Source organism: Rhineura floridana, chromosome 8 (genome assembly GCF_030035675.1).
Source record: "Rhineura floridana isolate rRhiFlo1 chromosome 8, rRhiFlo1.hap2, whole genome shotgun sequence".
NCBI lineage: Eukaryota > Metazoa > Chordata > Lepidosauria > Squamata > Rhineuridae > Rhineura > Rhineura floridana.
Window position 1 is genome coordinate 10,358,107 of NC_084487.1, and position 19,127 is coordinate 10,377,233.

Below are 19,127 nucleotides of genomic sequence, written 5' to 3' on the forward strand. Positions count from 1 at the left end.
ACTGTCCAACTTTAGCATACATACATAGAGATTAGGAATACCATGGTCTAAATGATCCTAACTTTAGTGTTCAGTAATACATCTTTGCACGTGAGGATCTTTTCTAGTTCTCTCATGGCTGCACCCCCAGTCCTAGCCTTCTTCTGATTTCTTGACTATTGTCTCCATTTTGGTTAATGACTGTGCCGAGGTATTGATAATCCTTGACAAGTTCAATGTCCTCATTGTCAACTGTAAAATTATATAAATCTTCTTATATAAATCATTACTTTAGTCTTTTTGACATTCAGCTGCAGTCCTGCTTTTGTGCTTTCCTCTTTAACTTTGATCAGCATTCATTTCAAATCATTACTGGTTTCTGCTAGTTGTATGGTATCGTCTGCATATCTTAAATTATTGATCTTTCTCTCTCCAATTTTCACATCTCCATCTTGGTCCAATCCCACTTTCTGTATGATATGTTCTGCGTATAGATTAAACAAACAGGGTGATAAACTACACCCATCTCACACCCTTTCCGATGGGGAACCAATCGGTTTCTCCATATTCTGTCTTTACAGTGCCTCTGGTGCAGAGTATAGGTTGCACATCAGGACAATCAGATGCTGTGGCACCCCCATTTCTTGTAAAGCATTTGATAGTTTTTCATGATCTACACAGTCAAAGGCTTTGCTGTAATCTATAAAGCACAGGGTGATTTTCTTCTGAAATTCCTTGCTCCGTTCCATTATCCAACGTATGTTTGCGATATGATCTCCGGTGCCTCTTCCCTTTCTAAATCCAGCTTGGACGTCTGGCATTTCTCGCTCCATATATGGTAAGAGCCTTTGTTGTAGAATCTTGAGCATTACTTTACTTGCATGGGATGCAAGTGTAACATCAGCCTAACCTACCTTACAGGGCTGTTGTGAGGATAAAATTGGTAGGTGGAGAACCATGTATGCCACCTTTAGCTCTTTAGAAGAAAGTCGGTCTACATATGCATCCCATGGCAATACATTCCACAAAGTAGTTATGCATTGTGTTTGGGGAAAAATATATACAATAGATTCCTTTTTTTAAAAAAAACTGACAATTTCATTGAATGGGCATCTAATTAAGATATCTCTCCAGCACTTCTCTAAAAAGCCATATACAAACTACTATTCCCACAATAGGAACTTAGTGTTTGTATTATACAAGTGCTTTAAGCTCACTTACCAGTTTGCGGAAGGCTTTGTGAATTGTTTGCTTTTCCCTTTGATTCCCATTATAGAAAGCAATTTCTTCACTGCAAAAAAGTAAAATAAAAAAAAAAAAGAATTAATGCATGGGCTATTTCTGACAAGAATGACTGGAAATCAAACATGGACTCCATGTGCAGCAGAATGAGATGGAAACATGTGGAATAATCTAGAGGCGGCAGAAGACTGTACCTACCACTTCAGACTGCATGTAGGTGATCACAATTTTTACTGTTCCCCCAACCCCCCCCACACACAAATCCTTGTAAGTTGAATATTAGACTAGCAAAGAGTAAGCTGAGCTAGAGCCTCTTTTCTTGCTATGCTAAGTTTCTTCTTGTAGGGATTTTTAAAAAAAGATGGAAGGCTTCAAAAACATGATTTCTCCCACCTTTCCTCTACCTATCACCTCATCATTCTGTGTGGACCAAACCTTATGTGGGTATGGTCCACACAGGCTTCAAAGCTGCTATAGCGTTATTTTGATACTTGATACTATCACAAGGAAAAATTTGTGATTGTTGTCATGGAACCCACCCACTTCCGTCCCAGGACTCAATTCCCAAACCTAGGGCAATTAATCCTGGCAAGGCACAACCATGTGCCTCCCTTAACAGGGCTGAGTAAACCAACAACAACCCTGTAAGGTAGGTAGACTACCTGGTCACTCACTCTGGGTCAAGAGGAAACCCAAAGTGCCAGAAATAGACTTGCTAAGGATTCCAACAGACAAGAGCCAAAGGTGCACTCTTTGTCTTGGAGCCTTAGGCAAAATACCCAATATACGGTAGTCTGTGGTTAAGTAGCCAAGGTACTGGATTCAGGGCCACACCATTCCTGTAAGGAACACATACTGGTAAATAAGTAGCTTTATTAAATAAAATATAAGGGCACAATTACAGCAGCAAATTGGTTCCTTAAAACCCACAGCCCTGAGTGCCAGGTAAAAACACAGACAGTTACAGTCACAGACAAAAAAACTGTCTAGTCCAGGGGTGACAAACCTTTGGCACTCCAGATGTTGCTGAACCACAACTCCCATCATCCCTGGCCATGGGCCATGCTTGCTGGGGACAACAGGAATTGTAGTTCAGCAACATTTGGAATGCCAAAGGTTCGCCACCCCTGGTCTAGTCTAGTCTATACTTACAAAGAGGTAAACAGCAAAATAGTTTCATGGTTCTACATCTCTCCAGAGATGTAAAGTCTGGACAGCAGGTTGTAAGATGGAACCTCAACATCAGGTAACACCATCACAATGAGGAACAAAGACGTAAAGTCTGAATCTTATTTTTATGGAAAATCCCCCAGCAACAGCCAGGAATTAATTAACCAATCGGGGGCTTTGAGATGATGAAATGCTTCTGGAGTTTTTGCGCCTAACAGTCACATACTCCCCAAACCTTCCCAGGTCTGTGGCCTTGATGTACCAGGCTCTACTGATAAGCAGGTGTTCTTGGTTGTGCCTAATTAACTAGCTTCAGCTGTGAAAACTGCAAGTCATTGCCTTCACAGAGGCCCCATTTCAGACAAGAAATCCCCACAGTTCTTTGCTTCTGAGCCATTTTAGATCTCAGGCATTCTTGACAATCGTATCAAGCCAGTAAACTATTCTGTTCTATAAAACGGCCATACAATAAAATGTAAATAATTCAGAATTGGTGCACTGTTATTTTAGCGACAGAATTCAGGAGAGAAATTGTAGGTATGTGGGCAGATCCTGTGACTCTCTGGATTGTGACTTTGTGCAAGTAACTTTAAAAAAGAGAAATTTAAAAACCACAGAAAGGACCTTATTTCTCCTACAATATTTGGTCTTTATGATCCACAGTTTGCCTTCAAACAAACGCATACCTATTTGTAATGAGCCTGGAATTGACATATCTGTACTCTCCTTCATATTTTTGTTCTGTGATAGTCATTTTACCAATGGGTCTTCTTAAGCGTGTAAGGAAAAAGCCTGAAAAAATCAAGTAGGCCATCATGGAAGCAGGACCCTGTAACATGTAGGAAATAAGACAAGAATTCAAGAACAAACCTGTTAGCAACCTTGATTTTTTAAAACTGATGTACACACATGTATGAGTGGAGGAAGTATGTTTTAATTTTTTCCATGGGCAGCTATTTACAGAAGGATGACAGCACGCTGTCCAAAGAGTATGTTATGAAGATGTATTTACATAGTAATTATTTAAGAACATTGGCTAGAACTGAATTCACTCATTCTGTTAGTGCAAGAATTTACACTTGCACAACAGAACTCCCCCCCCATGTGCACCCTTCCCAACTCTGCTCCAGAGGGTTATGGAACCCCAAGAACAGATTTAGGGGGCGCATGCAAGTAGGAGAGGGGGACAATGTTTGGTTGCACAAGTAGAAATCCTTGAGCTCATGGAACATTCACAAAGCGCTACAACCCATTAATTCCACACAAGTCGACCTGCTCCATTATCTTCAATACTGGTGAATTCTCTACCCACACAGAACTTTCTTCAACCTTGCATCAATGGGATATCATTTATTTGCACAGAACCTCTCTGCACTGCTGGAAACTAACTAATATACACACATGCACAGACACACATTCACAGACACACAGGAAAATCATAATAAAATATGTGCAACAAAATTAGTACAGTTTCCTAAGTAAAATAAAGAATTCAAGTGTATACACCTCATATTACGATCCATTAAACTATTTTATAGGATTAATTTATTCTAATTATTTTATTTTATTATTTTTATTAATGTCTAACTAATGAGTGCATCCAGAAATCCATTGCTTATGTTTATAATTTACTAATGCCTATAACACATTTATTATATGTCATCTTTTAAACTTTACCATGTAAAGTGACCAAGAACCCCCCCCCCCACTGTCCTGGTTTGCACATAGTTATTGGTTTAAACTAACTCTGCTCGTTTGCATTAAACCATAGTTTGTTTTAAACTATAGTTTAATGCAACATGCAAAGTGGGCCATTGTTTTCCAAATAATGTTTGCTAAAGTTAATATCAGCATATTTGCATTCTTCCTTTTAAAGTCAACAAGTAGGCAACACTGTTTGCAATAGTGTAGCTCTTTTTAAATCCTTATCCAAAGCTCAGTCAAGTGTTCTCATTCAATGTTCTTGAGTCCTCCTCTTCTTAAGAGACTTTGGAAAAATTTCACTTGTAAGTTTTAAGAATATCTGTGTATATTGCTTCCTATAATAAAGGAGACTTTGCATATAGGAATACTTGGTACATTATTATTACCACCAATGCCTTCAAATCCTTTCTAATAATCTAAAGTTGAAATCCTATGCACAACTGCTCGGAAATAAGCCTCACTGAACATTGTGGAATTTACTTCTGAGTAAACATGTATAGGAGTGCTCTGTTTATCACCATATTTCTTCTATAGAAAGCTTAACTTTCTGGAAAAAATGAACACCGTAGAAAACTTTCCTCTCAAGGAGCTGTGCTTACTGAGGAGACTAATAGACAAAGGCACTGGGAAGATTGATAATACAATCCTATACATCTCACAAACAAGTCCCACTGAGTTCAGGTGGGTTCACATCTATGTAGATGTGTATAGAATTGCAGCCATAGTAAAATTATTAACTTTACTCAGAGATTTACTGAGGTTCACCATCCAAGTTTAGAATCTAGGAAGAGGGTTACAATCTTTAGCTGCTATTATCTGAAGCAAACATTAGTACGGGCAAGCCTAGACTGTCTTTTATGATGCCAGTGAATTCTTTCAGATTCAGAACTTAGCTTGAGCTAGTGGTATTTCCGTTAAACTGCATTATGGGACAGATGCACTACACCTTCATTACCAGAAGAGACCCTTATTACTAAAAATGGATAACAATAGGATATTTAAAGTCTACCAGCTGAAATGTAAAAAATACACTCTAGCACACAGCAAGCTGAACCACACAGTGGAAACAATGCAACTGTGTTAATTTCTCTTTCATATGGTTGACTCAGCCTCAGCCTGGAGAAGGGATTTTCAGGACAAGTACTTATATAAACAATGAAATTGAACTATTGGCAAGCCATTATGGAGTGCCTCTTAGATCTACCCAGAAATGTAACCCACTGAAAATGCAAAAAGGCTGTGATGCAATCACTTTCTGAGAGACCATGGACTGTGTACAACTGTGACTTGCTTCATATTTTTATGGAATTATCCTACAAAGTTTCAAACATGAGCTTAACTCGTCTTTCCACATATTGGAAATGGACTGCCTTCAAGTCAATTCTGACTTATGGTGACCCTATGAAGAGGGTTCTCACGGTAAGCGGTATTCAGAGGGGGTTTCCCATTGCCTTCCTCCGAAGCTGAGAGGCAGTAACTGGCCCAAGGTCACCCAGTGAGCTTCATGGCTGTGTGGGGATTAACAATTCCAGTCTATAAATAAAATGTGATTTTACCTGAGCTCCTATAGCACTTGTCAGCTTGAAGATATACAAAACGATATCTAAAAATGGCTGTTAAAAGAAGGTTTAATATGAAAGGTCATGAGGCAAGAAGGTCAAGAGCATGCAGTAAAAACAAGTCCAAAAATGACACAATTTCTTAAACTGTCATGTTCTACAAATAAACACAGCTAAAACAGCCCACACAAATCTACAATACTAGAATTATATTCCTTCTAAGAAATCAGACACTCTGATTCAATTCAGAAAATCAAGTTATGAGTTAAAATCTTAATTAAACATCACCCTATTTATTCAAACTTTATGTTTCCTGCTCAGCAGCCGCCTATAAACAGGACAAAATCCTGTCTTAGACTGCAGAAGGCTTCCAGATTCATGATGGCACTGAAAGAAGATAAACAGCAAAGAGTGGTCCTGGAGGTGGCTTGGCAGGCAAGAAACTACAGATTGCAAACATGATGCTGCAAGCCGCTAACTGATTGTGTGAAAAGAAGAAATTGCTCATTTAAAAGGTGCTGTGTGCTGTGCCCAAGTTGGGAGACACCAAAGGCCAGCTAATTTGCAATGTGTTACCTACTAACATGTGGGCTGTCACTATCTTTAATGTGGCTGACTCAACTCATAACAGACCACTTGGTGTCCTGCACTTAGACGTAAATAATTATGCTAAGCATTTATGTAATGGTATGAATATACTTCTATCCTTTAAATATTTCAACAATGTTTCATGATGCAGATTATGGAATTACCAAAGAATAACTCTTCTTGAAACTTACCTTGCTGAGGTTTGAATATAGGTCTACTACACTGTTACAAAACTTTTCTACATCTTGTGTAAGGAGCTGATCAGGATTACCTATTCTGTTGTCTAGATTCCCCATTTTGTAGTAAGTGTAAGTCCTAAAATGTCAGGAAAACAGCAAATTAGGTTAATATGGTATTTTTACTGAATCATACATTTTATAAACAATTGATAGCATTTTAAAAGCTTAGCACATGATTTATAGTTGGTTGCAATTTATTTTGATTTAACATTAAACCATGAAAACATTAGAAAAAAATAGTCACTTACTGAAGATATTGCTCATAGAGGTACTTGGTGAGTCGCACTCGGAAGCACAACTTAAGTTCATTTAGCCCATACTTCAGGAAGTTGTTCACCAGGGAGATCTACAAACAACAAAAACACAATATGACACAAACCCCCAAAAGCTAAAGATTTCAAAGCAAGTTGCTTATTTGCATCAGTAAAAGGGCAGAGTCTAAGCTGCACAAATCCACCACCTTAGGTTAGATCAGATGGAACATTAAAAACCAAGACCACCACCCAATTAAAGAAGTCTTGGGCTGCAATCCTATGTATGCTTACTTGGAAGTAAGCCTCAATAAACCAAGTGGGAATAACCTCCAAGCATCATGCATAGGATCATGCTGTCAATTCATATAAATTTGCATTCAAAATAGTTCTAAAGAACAACACAGACTTGGATCCAGAGAACAGTGAGTGGAATGCACATTAGTGATGTTCTGTGAACTCTCATGTAAGGTAGTAGAAAACTACCCACTGTACAGCGTCAAGGTATATTGGGGCTTGTAGAATATTATGAGAAATATGTTGAATAAGGAAAATGTTAGCTATACAATATAACCCTATTGACAAAGAATTTGTACAAAGACTTGTGCAAGAGGAAGACATTTTATTGGATTTGGGTCTTGGATTTACTGGATTTGGGCCTACCTTGCAGCACTCTTCTTCTAGGTTCAGAAACAGCCCTTCAATGAGCAGGGAAGTTTTCTAATAGCAGACCACCACTCTTGGATCCAAGCCATGTTTTTAGACAATGCACATATGTGTCGCAGCAGCATCCTCTCTTCTCTCACAGATGGCAAATCTGCTCACCCATTAACCAAGGGCTCCATTTTAGTCCAAGTATTCTTAAACTGATTAATCTGATCAGTCAACTAAATGTGGCAACCCAAGTCTAAACCCTGCAACCACAAAATGACTAGCACTGTTCAAATGCTGAAAAGCGCACATGCATTTTCAGGATGAAGATTATATATTATTTTTATTTTAGAACATATTATTTTAATGTATTATCACAATATACATATTATAATAACATAGACATCTTAAACATTAAAACAAGTGACTCATGCAAGAGAAAAAATATTATCTTGGAATTTATTATATGCCTTCAAGTTGACTTCCTAATAAAGGCTTATTGGATATTATTCAGATGTTTAATTGGAGGGGGAAGATGGTACGCTACTATACATAGCATAATAGGCTATTTCTGAATTTTAAAAGAGTTTAAAGAGGTTAAACTTAAATCACTGAACCTAAATGGCCCCAAGTTTGAGTTAGTAATCTAACTGCTCTAATAAAAACCTAATTGGTTTGTGCTCATGTTTGTCAATATTTTAGCAGTCACAATATTCTAGAATAAGAGCCGCCCTGGGCTCCTACTGGGAGGAAGGAGAGAAATAAATCAAATAATAAATAAAATGAAAATAAATAAATAAGAATGTTATTTCTACAAAACCCTCCCATGATTGTAAAAATCATTGACTAATCTAATACTGGAGCCAAAAAGCCCAACAGTCATAGTCTATGAAAAATTAAAATACACTTAAGAAGGTGTCCACTTCTATTAAAAAAAATAAAATTTTATACAGCTTTTTAAAAAGAACAATACAATGGGGAAACTACACAGGGATGTATCTTAGATCTCTAATGACATGTTCTTATTGATTGCCAATATCTTTTTAATGTACTTTTTTCCAAACACAAAATGCCCTGGAGGTATGAACATAAACAAAAAAAATGGAATCTTTAACACCTCATCTTAACTGCTGGCTGCATCAACAAAATGTTATTTATACCCTCAAATACTTTGGATGTGGAATATTTCATTCCCCCGCCTCACTTTAAACTAGAGTCAAATGGACCCCTTTGCCTGTTTGTGAAAGTATGACATATTTTTTACAGCCCTTAGGGATTAGATGCAACTCTAAATGCATGGGAGAGTTTTTAAAAAACAGCATGCTGTTTCAAAAACGTTTTTTTGAAACCAACTTTGTAGCAAATCTGAAATGTTGCGATTGGTATTTCAATCACTTTTACAAAAGCGACATCAACAACAAAAGGCACCACTTACAGCAGGCATGGCAGCGATGAAGTTGAACAAGTACCTCTTGAAATCTTTTCTGCTGCGGCCAATGATAGCACTGCAAACCACCACATGCAAAATGTTAGGTGTAAGGGAAGCAAGACCCATCCCACAATGGTTCCACGAGGACCAGCAGAAAGCCATTTTAGGTGAACACAAGTCAGGAAGTTCAACCAAGAAAGCAGCAGGACTCTATTTCCACCATACAGGCATAACAGATGTGCTCCCACATCTGCTGACAAAGCAACAGCTGGCCTACTGAAACCCATCCACCTTCTCCACCTTTCCACTTTAGCTCTAATATAGCTCACTGTAGTGGGCTACAGGCTTCCAGACAGTTTTATTTGTCCATGGAAATAAACATCACTGAACTGCCACTTAACAAGCCTGTTGTTGAATTTCATCCCTCCGCAATGTACAGTTAAACTTGGCACCATATCCTGATGTCGCCATGATATGCATTTTCATGCCCTCATTCTTTATCACCAGCTTCTGCTCTCAAAGGAATACACATCTCAATGGTATCAGGACACAGGGGTGCAATTTGGAGGGATTACATGGAGCTGCCACTTTAGGGGCGGCTTCATGTTCTTTGCAACAGCTAAATATCACTTGATCCACTAAGCATAAACATTTTGATGAACAGAATTAGAAAAGAAGCAAGGGCCATAATGAAATTTGAAAGGGGAGGGAGAATACAAGGTAAGGGATGGATAGACGGATGATGGCAACAATTTAAAATATAGTGAGGACAGAAAGTCTGAACATTTGGTAATCCCTTGATCTAGAAAAAGAATCGAAGGGCGGCAGCAGCAGTGACAGGAGGTGGGGACAGATCTTTTGTTCTCTCTTCTAATTAGGTAAAGGGGTTTTCTTTGGAAGAGGGAGAAAGCACCAGTAAAGATAACCGACACCATTCAGTACAACTTTGTCAGACCATACATTCTGAAGCAATTCACATGAAAATGAAAAAGCCATAGGTGCCCTGTAGACTGTACAATTTAGCTGACATTATTCAAACTAAATTTCTGAAGGCATAAACCACTGGAGATAAAAAGCAAATTGCTTCAGTTATGAGCATAAATATAAAAGATGCATGCGAGTATTTACAATATCGATTTACCAGTGGAATGGAAACTACAAATTTAAAAAAGAATTTCTTGAAAAGCGACAGATCCCTGCTTACGATTGCACTGCAAGAAAAAATGTACACAATTTAACAGTTTTGCTTCGAACAGTTACCATTATATCATTTTACAATGCAGGGCAATTATTACTGTTGAAGTGTGACAGACGGACAACTGACTTAGCAGGGAACTAAATGTGTAACATAAGAAGAATAATGTGAAATGGTACTTTGTATATAAATTATTTTTACACAGAACACATCAATATTGCATAAATAAATAAATAATAAATAACATTTTATTTGTGAGTCGCCTATCTGTCCGAATTAACGGACACTCTAGGCGACGTACAATAACATAGTAAAATACAACATACAAATCAAAAAGCCACAATAAGTAATTAATCTAAAACCAGCCTTCAATTAATACATCATAAAACTAATCCACCCCAGAAATCCTGTAGGCCTGCCTGAATAGCCAGGTCTTTAAGGCTCGGCGAAAACCCATCAGGGAGGAGGCATGTCAAAGGTCAAAAGGAAGGGAATTCCAGAGGGTGGGGGCCACAATCAATATCAATGTACAGAAAGCGGCATTTTTGTGTTATGAAACATGAAACAAAACGCTGAAACTCGAGCCCATTTCTCTTTTTTCTACAACAGATCATTTATCTGAAAATCACTTCTATCCACTGGACTGTATAGCATTTGCAGAGTATACCATAAAGAAATAAGATATCCTGAATTATATTTTGTAAAACAAATTGTAAATTAGCCACAAGTAGATACCAAAAAACAAAAGCATCCCATCAACTGCCAGAGAACACTAACTGAACTTGCTTGAATGAAGCTTGAACTCATGACAGTTGCAGCTCCATTGGCCTGGTTTGCACATTACATTAAAGCAGGGGTAGCCAACATGGTGCCCTCAAGATGTTGCAGACCACAATTCCCACCCACCTCAGCCAGCATGGTCAATAGCCAGAGATGATGGTAGTCCATCGTATCTGGAGGGCACTATATTGGCTACTCCTGCATTAAACCATAACTAAATTATGATTTCATGTGAATGTGTAGTATGCTGGTATTCGCTGCTGTAAAGCTCTCACTCCGCTCCTCCTCCACTCCTGATGTTGGGAAACAAGACAAAGTCAGGTATGTCATGACATCCCAACCCAGAGTAAAGGTTTGTTCTTGGTTTACTGCACATGGTTTATTTGGAGAGATACAAACCAATAACCTGGGTTCAGACATCACAGCACATCAGACTCTAGCTTTTTCCCTGGTAGTGCGGCAGTCGCACAGGTAGGGAAAGACTCGAGTGAGAACTTTTCAGCAGCATTGTTCCCATTAAGCCATAGCCGTTTTTAAATGATGGCTTAATATATAAACTGGGCCACTGACTGCATAAAAGACACACTGGTCCTCTTTGCACATCACACTAAATCACGGTTTAGTAAGATGAGCATGAGCTGGAACAAACTGGAGCAACGACTTGGGCTTGTGTGCTCCCCTCTCCTTCTCCTGAGCAGCTGGAAGAAATACTTTTGCAGCACTTAATCTCCCTGTCACAGAATCCTGGCTTGTGGCGTATGAACCAGTGATTGTGGTTTAAAACAAACCGTTTGCTTCAGAACAAGCCAACTTCAAATCATAAGTTATAAAGCTGGCACGTTTAAGTAACCAGTGTTTGTTTTAAACCACAATCTCAGGTTCATAGGGAAAACCAGGATTCTGAGAAAATAAAATGAAAGGCATGGCAGAAGAGGAATGGGGGAAGTATGCAAGCTGACGGCTTCACTCAGGCTCATGCGGGAGGAGGAGAGGGCTATGCAAAAGTTTGTTCTAGTTCATGTAGGTCGCACTAAGCAATGATTTAATGTTATATGCAAACAAGGCGAATGGAAAGGCATTGTTTCCTGCTATGAGAATGAACTGTGATAAGCCTCAAGCTCAGGTGCTCTCCCCAAGACTTCTGAATTCAGTGAATTGCAATTTCTGTAAACTATGGTTTCTGAGAACAAGCTGTGTTCAAACTCTAGTTAAATTAAAAATCACAGTTTCTCCTCTATAGAGCTGCAAGAGAGGATGGGAGGAAAAGGAAAGGTTAGAGGGTCTTCATGGCTCATTCTCAGAGGAGGAACAATAATTTCCCTTTACATCTGAACCAAGCCATTATCTTTTCACATCTAAGCCAAATATCAGCTATTTGTATGCAAACTTTGTCCCTAACTATTGCAATCAAATATGTTGGATATAACACATCACACAAGCATATGGTTCAAAAATCAAGTAAGTGAAGCTTACCTCTCAATAACTGTTCCATTCTGAATCATCCAAATGTCGCAGTATGTGCGAAGTATCAGCATAATGGCAATAAGTACTAAATAACCTGTCTAGTACAAGCAAAGTGGGGAGACAGTGTTTAGAGATTATCATTCCAGTAAGAACTTTCAACAAACAGTGTAAGGATTTAGCTCAATCACAAAGGACAGGCACAAACCTAATTTTCAGCCAAATCCTTCCTAAGCATTGAGTGTGTTGCAAACACTACTTTCAGTTGTGTTGCATCAATTACAAGTGCATCATGTGGAAGCACCTGGAGCACAGCTAGGAAGCTGTGCATTCAAGTGGCAGAAATGTACAACGGGATATAAGCGTGTTAAAATAAGCAGTTATTAGACCACCGACATTTGAAAAGATGCAGACACAAGCCCTGGTATGAGACTCATGAGAAGTTACTTCTAAGAAACAGGCCAGTAAAATGTCTTCTGTCTGTAGGTTGGATCCAGACTCCCTGTAGGCAGAACTCCACTCAGAAGATGCTCTGCTGCACTAATTGGGGAAATGATATTCACTGACTCCCCTTTTCCCTGCAACTCCTTGTACCTTCTGAAAAAGCTGCTCCACCCCCCAAAAGGCTGCTGCAAAGGGTGAGGGACCCTCCAGAACAGTGTGAGAGGTGATGCTGGCAGCTGCATGGGAAAGGGGACATTGGCAAAAAATGCCTCCCCCTCATTCCTCTACTGGAACAGAAGAAGCCTTTCATTCGCAGAAGGGCCAGTCTGGATCCAAAACTGCGAAATTAAATAAAGAGCTGGAAACATATTAACCTGGGTTAAACAGAAAGTCATACTAGAGAAAAAAAATCTAGAAACCATCTTATGTAAAATATATTGTTGAAATCCATTATTTTCAGTCTAAAATGTATATTATGTTGAGTCCAACATAACACAGATAACCGAGAAGGCTGCACAAAAAACAGTTTAATATAAATGATACTGGAAAGTGACTAGATTATCAGAACTGTGATGACAGCTAAAAGCAACACAATTAGATAGTTAGGTTGATAGTTTTCCATTTGCAGCTTACCTCTTTACAAAATGTTCTAGGCACCATGACTTTCAGGATTTGACATATTCTTGCAAAAAATACTCTGTCTACTACAGCTCGTTCCTTCTTGATTTCTTTCTGCATATGAAAAGGTTACACAAGAGAATTATTTCGCTCTTTTGTATTTGAGTTATACAATATTAGATGATATGCCCATTGTTGTTGTTATGTGCCTCCAAGTCAACTACGACTTAGGGCGACCCTATGAATCAGTGACCTCCAAGAGCATCTGTCATCAACCACCCTGTTCAGATCTTGTAAGTTCAGGTCTGTGGCTTCCTTTATGGAATCAATCCATCTCTTGTTTGCCTGTCAGTCATCAGTGGTTATTCATGAATGAATCCAATAGCTTGAAGGCTCCAGTATGTCTCATTAAGTTCCTTGCCAGCCAACACTTCCTCTGCCCCCCCCCAAAAGAGGCTGATGGCCTAGCTGGAAAAGGCTCTAATTCAGCAGGCTGCAGCCTTTTCAGTCAAATCTACTCCTGAGTAAGCAAGCAGTCTATCCTGCCATCTCCGATAGGACGTTTTGGTGCTTGCTTGCAAGCATTTGTTTTGCTGTTCATTGCGGCTGTGAACTATATGGAAAGTAGGAAGGACAGTAGTTCAAGTTTCAAGTTTCAAGTTTATTGTAGGGCCATAGGCCAACACAAGATATAATACCAAACATATAGTATATATTAGTAGTTAAAACAATGTTAAAATTATGTAGAATTTAAAAGCGTTAAATTGTGCCAAAATCTAGAAAGCTCTCGCATGATGACAATCCAATAAGAATTCAATAGAGGCAGCTATCTTGTTTGTAATTTTGAGGCAAATTTGACTCTTAATTTTTGAACCGCTAATGCAAAGAGAGAAACATTATGAGTAATCTCGGGGTTTGAATCGGAGAGTAGGAGGCATATTTTGTCTGCTTCCATACTCGTCCCGCCGATATCTAACCACTTCCGTAGCAATTTTGCTCTAGGAATCTGATATATTGGACAATTTAAAATTAAGTGTGGAAGGTCCTCTGCTCCATTAAAACCGCAAATACATTTTCTTTGATCCTTAGGGATGTTAAATATTCTTCCCTCTCTTTCTGAGTTGGGGAGAGTAAAAAAACGAATTGCCGTAAATGCATGTCTAAGGGGTACAGGTAGTGTCTGAAGAAGATAAGAGGAACAGGTGTGATCTTGCTTAAATTGCCAATACCAGGGAGCAGTTCGGCAATTTAAAAGGGACAAATGATCTAAATATTCGGAGTGTTGGAACATCTTTGCTCTTAGGCTTTTATGTGAATCTATTAAATTAAATTCTTGTATCATTATATGATATCTGTGTAGTATGGCTTCAATTTTAACTCCCCAAATAGTTTGTGAATTTCGGTGATTTAAGCATAAATTTAGTAATTCCCTGTCTTTCTGTATCATGGAAGATCTTATAAATTTTAACAGCGTTAAGTGTATACGAGCACCTAATGCTGGTACACCTGTCTCCGCGCGGAGCATTGCCGCAGGTGTTCCTTGGGGCTGCGACAAAAGGCACCTCAAGAAGTTAGTTTGAATTGTCTCAAGGGCCAGAACTGCTTTATCATCCCATCCCCATATCGGTGCACCGTACAGGATCTGGGAAACTACTTTGGCCTCGAAGATTTTAAGGGCCGGGAGAATCAGATATCCACCGCTAGTGTGGAAGAATTTTAAAATTGCACCTACAGTTCTTGTTGCTAGTTGCTTAATCGATAGCCAATGAGGTTTCCAGCAAAGGGTGTCCGAAAAAATTACCCCCAAATATTTAAAAGAGCGGCACTGCTCTAATTGATGATTTCCCATCGACCATTTATGGCTCACCGGTCTTTTCCCGAAGACTAGAACTTTTGTCTTCTGGTAGTTTATGTTAAGCCTCTCAGGTTTGCATAGAGCATGTAGTCTTCTCATCTGTTTTCTCAGACCAATAGGTATTAGAGAGAGGAGAACCATATCGTCTGCATAAAATAATGCAGAGATCTTCCTATGACCGATGGAGGGAGGAAAATATTGGGGATCCGATAAGTCAGCAATAATGTTAGTTAAAAAAAGATTAAACAGTAAAGGGGCAAGAAGGCACCCCTGCTTGACTCCCCTCTCAACCGCAATTGGGGGCGTCAAATTCCCCTGTCGGTTTACTCTCACTTGAGCCACAGTATCTGTATATAAGGCTTTGATTAAATACAAAAGTCGGCAGTCTATTTTCATGTTGTATAGTTTTGTCCACAGCCTGTGCCTATCCACAGAATCAAAAGCTGCGGCTAGATCTACAAATGCCACATAGAGATGTCTGGTGGGGCCTGTTATGGTCTGGTTTGCCAAAAAGTTGAGAGTTTGGCAATGATCAATTGGAGAAGACCCTCTCCTAAACCCAATCTGTTCTGGGGGTATTAGATGGTTTAAATCAGCCCACAGCTCTAGCTTTTGTAGAAGATATTTACTATACAATTTGGTTACCACATTCAATAGACTGATAGGGCGATAGTTAGAGGGATCCGCCGGATCATTTTTTTAATATATTGGGACTATAATACTCCGTCTCCAACCCTCCGGAATTGTTCCAAAATCATTGATTCTAGTGAACATAACAGCTAAAATAGGGGCCCACCATTCAGGTAGATGTTTAAAAATTTCCGGAGGCAGAAAATCATTGCCTGGAGATTTCCCATTTTTTAACGAGTTTATTAAGGTTATAATTTCTTCGATGGTTACAGGGGGCCACTGTGGTAAGGACGAGATGGTTAAATCCGGAGATGTAGTTTGAGGGGGTGAGAGAGAAGAGTATAGTCTCTCAAAGTGAATATACCAGTCAGAAGATGTAATATGCTGTATTAAAGTTTGGCTAGATGTTCCCATTCCTAAATTAGCTAGCTGCCAAAAAAGGCGCTCTTGTTTTGTCGAGACCGCTTCAGCTAATCTCTGCCATCTAAGAGTAGCGAAATCTATTTTTTTTTGTCTGAGCAATTTTTTATACTTAACCTTAGTAGTTTTAAAAAGATTTACATAGGCTTGGTAGCTTGGATTTTTGAGTACTAGCCATAGGTGTTGTTTGAGTTTTCTTTTTACCATCCTACATTCCTGATAGTACCATGTTATGCGTGAGTGTGGTCTATTTCTTACTGGCAGTTTGCGAGTCAGGAAGGGTTTTAACAGAGAAAGGATGTCCTGAAATGCCAGTATTGGATCAAGTGTACCATTTAATATTCCCTGGTGTATCAGTTGATATGGGTTAGAGCTAAGTTGAAATACTATCTGGTTCTTCCTATTCTCAGACCAGAGAATCCTTCTCAATGGACTGGGGGATTCCTTGTGGGGTGGTGGAAACTTAACAAAATTAGAATGCGTTAGAGTTAATTGAAGAGGGAAATGATCACTCTCAGTTTCATTCAGTTTACCCCACACATTATTATCCTCTGAAACAAGAGCGTCCATCGGGGGAATATAAACATTGATACAAATCAGGTTCTCATCCATTATATCCCTAATCCTGAGGGCCAAGATTGATTGGGATGAAGAAGTTGATAGAATGTTTACTTTGGATGAGTACATATTTGATATCAAGGTTACTAGGCCTCCTTTTGGGCGGCCTTTCCTTGAGGGTTTTACGGCCGGCGTTAAAAAAGATTGATAGTTAGGAAGGAGTAGATCTTCAGCAGAGATTATCCAAGTTTCTTGTAAGCAAATAATTTTATATTTGCTTAAGAAATCTAGAAATTCTAAGTCATCTTTCTTATTTGCCCATCCATTAACATTCCATGATAGGATGGGAATCTGTCACAAGGTCGTGATCTCGTCGAACAAAGATGGATGTACTATACTGCCATTTGTGGGAACGAGCAGCTTATGGGGCCAAAAAGCACCTGACTGGCTGTTATGTAGAGGTTCCACCTCCCTAGGTTCTAGGGGAGGGGTTGATATCCCTAATTCATATGCCTCCAAAAAGCGCATGCTATCCCACTTCCCCAGGGGATCAATTTTCGTGTGTCTAGCAAGTTCATATCGGGGAGAGATTTCTGAGTTATTATCGGAGTAACTAGGAGGAGGGGAAAGATTCTCCGCTATACCCCTCTCGTTTAGTTCAGTTGGGGCAATCTGATTTAGTATATCACTGTCATGTTGAATTCCCAGTGAACCATCTATCAATCCGTATTGGGTTGGTTTTAATGGCTTTGCCAGTGATTTCGGAGTTGTTAATAACTTTGGCATTTCTGGGTGGATTGATCTTTCGTTCTGGAGTCTTAACTCAGTGAGACACTTTTTTAAGAAGTCTAATCTAGTAATTATCTCATTTTGAGATGGTTGTTGTAAAGCGCCAAATGTATCAAGTAATGAGATCTCTTCGTAAATAAAGGGTTTAAATTTCCCATATGGCGAGGGATTTGAGTCCTGGGTGGCGGGATGATCTTCTCTTTCAGTTGTAAAAGTAATTAGGGGTTCATATGGAACAGGTGCAACAGCCTTCGAGCTATAAAGTCTCTGGGAAATTCTAAGATTAGATGAGAATGGTTGAGGGGTTGGGTTTGGGAAAAGGGGTAAGGGAGGGGCTTTATTTTCAAAATATCTTGAGATATTAATGCCGAAAATGACTAGAGTTGATCTAGCTGCTAGTATCTTATTTGCTGCGCTTAGAGAAGAGAATCGGACCACAGCCCGAGCATTGTGTCCGTTGTAATATAGATATCTTATCTGTACTACATCATTAGGACATAGTGATACCCTTGGTTGTAGTAGATCGCAGAAATGCGCGATACGCTGATGTTGTTGCAATCGGCCTAACGATTTAGGGAAATTTTCGAAAACTAGCTGATGTGGATCTAAAACTAATGTCCATTGGCTTCTCATCTGAGTCCGTGGTAGTGATTGTCTCAACAGGATATCAGTCCAGGGGTCTTGAAGATATTCTGAGAGGTCATGAGCGCCGTTTTGAAAGCTCATAGAAATATTAAAAGAGTCATTATTTAATGGTTGGGCCGTAATCTGAGAGTTTGGAACTGAGTCCAAAGAAGCATTGTTTCCTTTAGAAAGGTTAACAGTTGGGTTTGTCTTTTCCTTTTTGCCCTTCTTACAAGACAGAGAACCAGCACTTTTTTGTTTATTTGCTGTTGTATTTTGTTCCAGGAGCTTAAAAAGTTTCTTAAAATTCATTTTCCTTTCTTTACAATTCTTGTTACTTTTAACATTACTTGATTTTTTAATTTTCTTTTTGTTTTTTGTCTTTTTGTTTTTTATCAGCTTGCACTTATTTTTTGAGTTCATTGGAGTTGGATTGGTTTTTTTTAAATCACTGTTGTCCCCTATTTGTTTCTTGCTGGAGGGTCTGGTGATAGAGGTTGATGCTGAACTCTCCTTAGTATCCAGTATTTTAAGGACAGTAGCAATTTTCTTATCCTGGCACTGAACCCCACAGGAGCAAACATGTCCTTATATACCTCAGAGACAGAATTGCAAAACTAAAATATAATAAGGCTGCAAGCTTGCAGTGATCTGTGCTGATTTCAGCACAAACGAATGGAAACAGTGAAGTACTAGTTAAATTTGCCAAATAAATGAAGCAAAAGTTGATATTAAAATACTGTTGTCAAATGGAGAATTCCTAGTCTACTTCTGCTCATATTCAATAACTTTTTCAATGAATAAGTAAAAAAAATTAGTACCAATTTCTCACCCATCAACATATGCATCTAGTTTTCAATCTCTGCTGTTAAGACATCTTTTAACCCCCGCCCTCGCTGAGCTATTATGAAATGCTCAAAAAGCTTTTGCTTCTTGAAAAT

The 19,127-nt window shown here is 38.9% G+C and overlaps 1 protein-coding gene across 2 annotated transcripts in view; it reads right to left on the reverse strand.

Annotated features, from left to right (window-relative positions):
* Positions 1 to 19,127, reverse strand: part of ABCD3 (ATP binding cassette subfamily D member 3) — a 54,214-nt gene that overhangs the window by 16,346 nt on the left and 18,741 nt on the right. Inside the window, exons 3-10 of one of the 2 annotated variants that reach the window (XM_061638202.1) lie at positions 13,326 to 13,424; positions 12,261 to 12,349; positions 9,954 to 10,023; positions 6,730 to 6,827; positions 6,434 to 6,557; positions 5,652 to 5,708; positions 3,078 to 3,220; positions 1,201 to 1,270 (exon numbers count right to left, since the gene is read on the reverse strand). In XM_061638202.1, coding sequence (XP_061494186.1) covers positions 1,201 to 1,270; positions 3,078 to 3,220; positions 5,652 to 5,708; positions 6,434 to 6,557; positions 6,730 to 6,827; positions 9,954 to 10,023; positions 12,261 to 12,349; positions 13,326 to 13,424 — 750 coding nt within the window. Of the gene's footprint in view, positions 1 to 1,200; positions 1,271 to 3,077; positions 3,221 to 5,651; positions 5,709 to 6,433; positions 6,558 to 6,729; positions 6,828 to 8,818; positions 8,889 to 9,953; positions 10,024 to 12,260; positions 12,350 to 13,325; positions 13,425 to 19,127 lie in introns of both variants that reach the window. The other variant, XM_061638201.1, reaches the window with a different exon arrangement.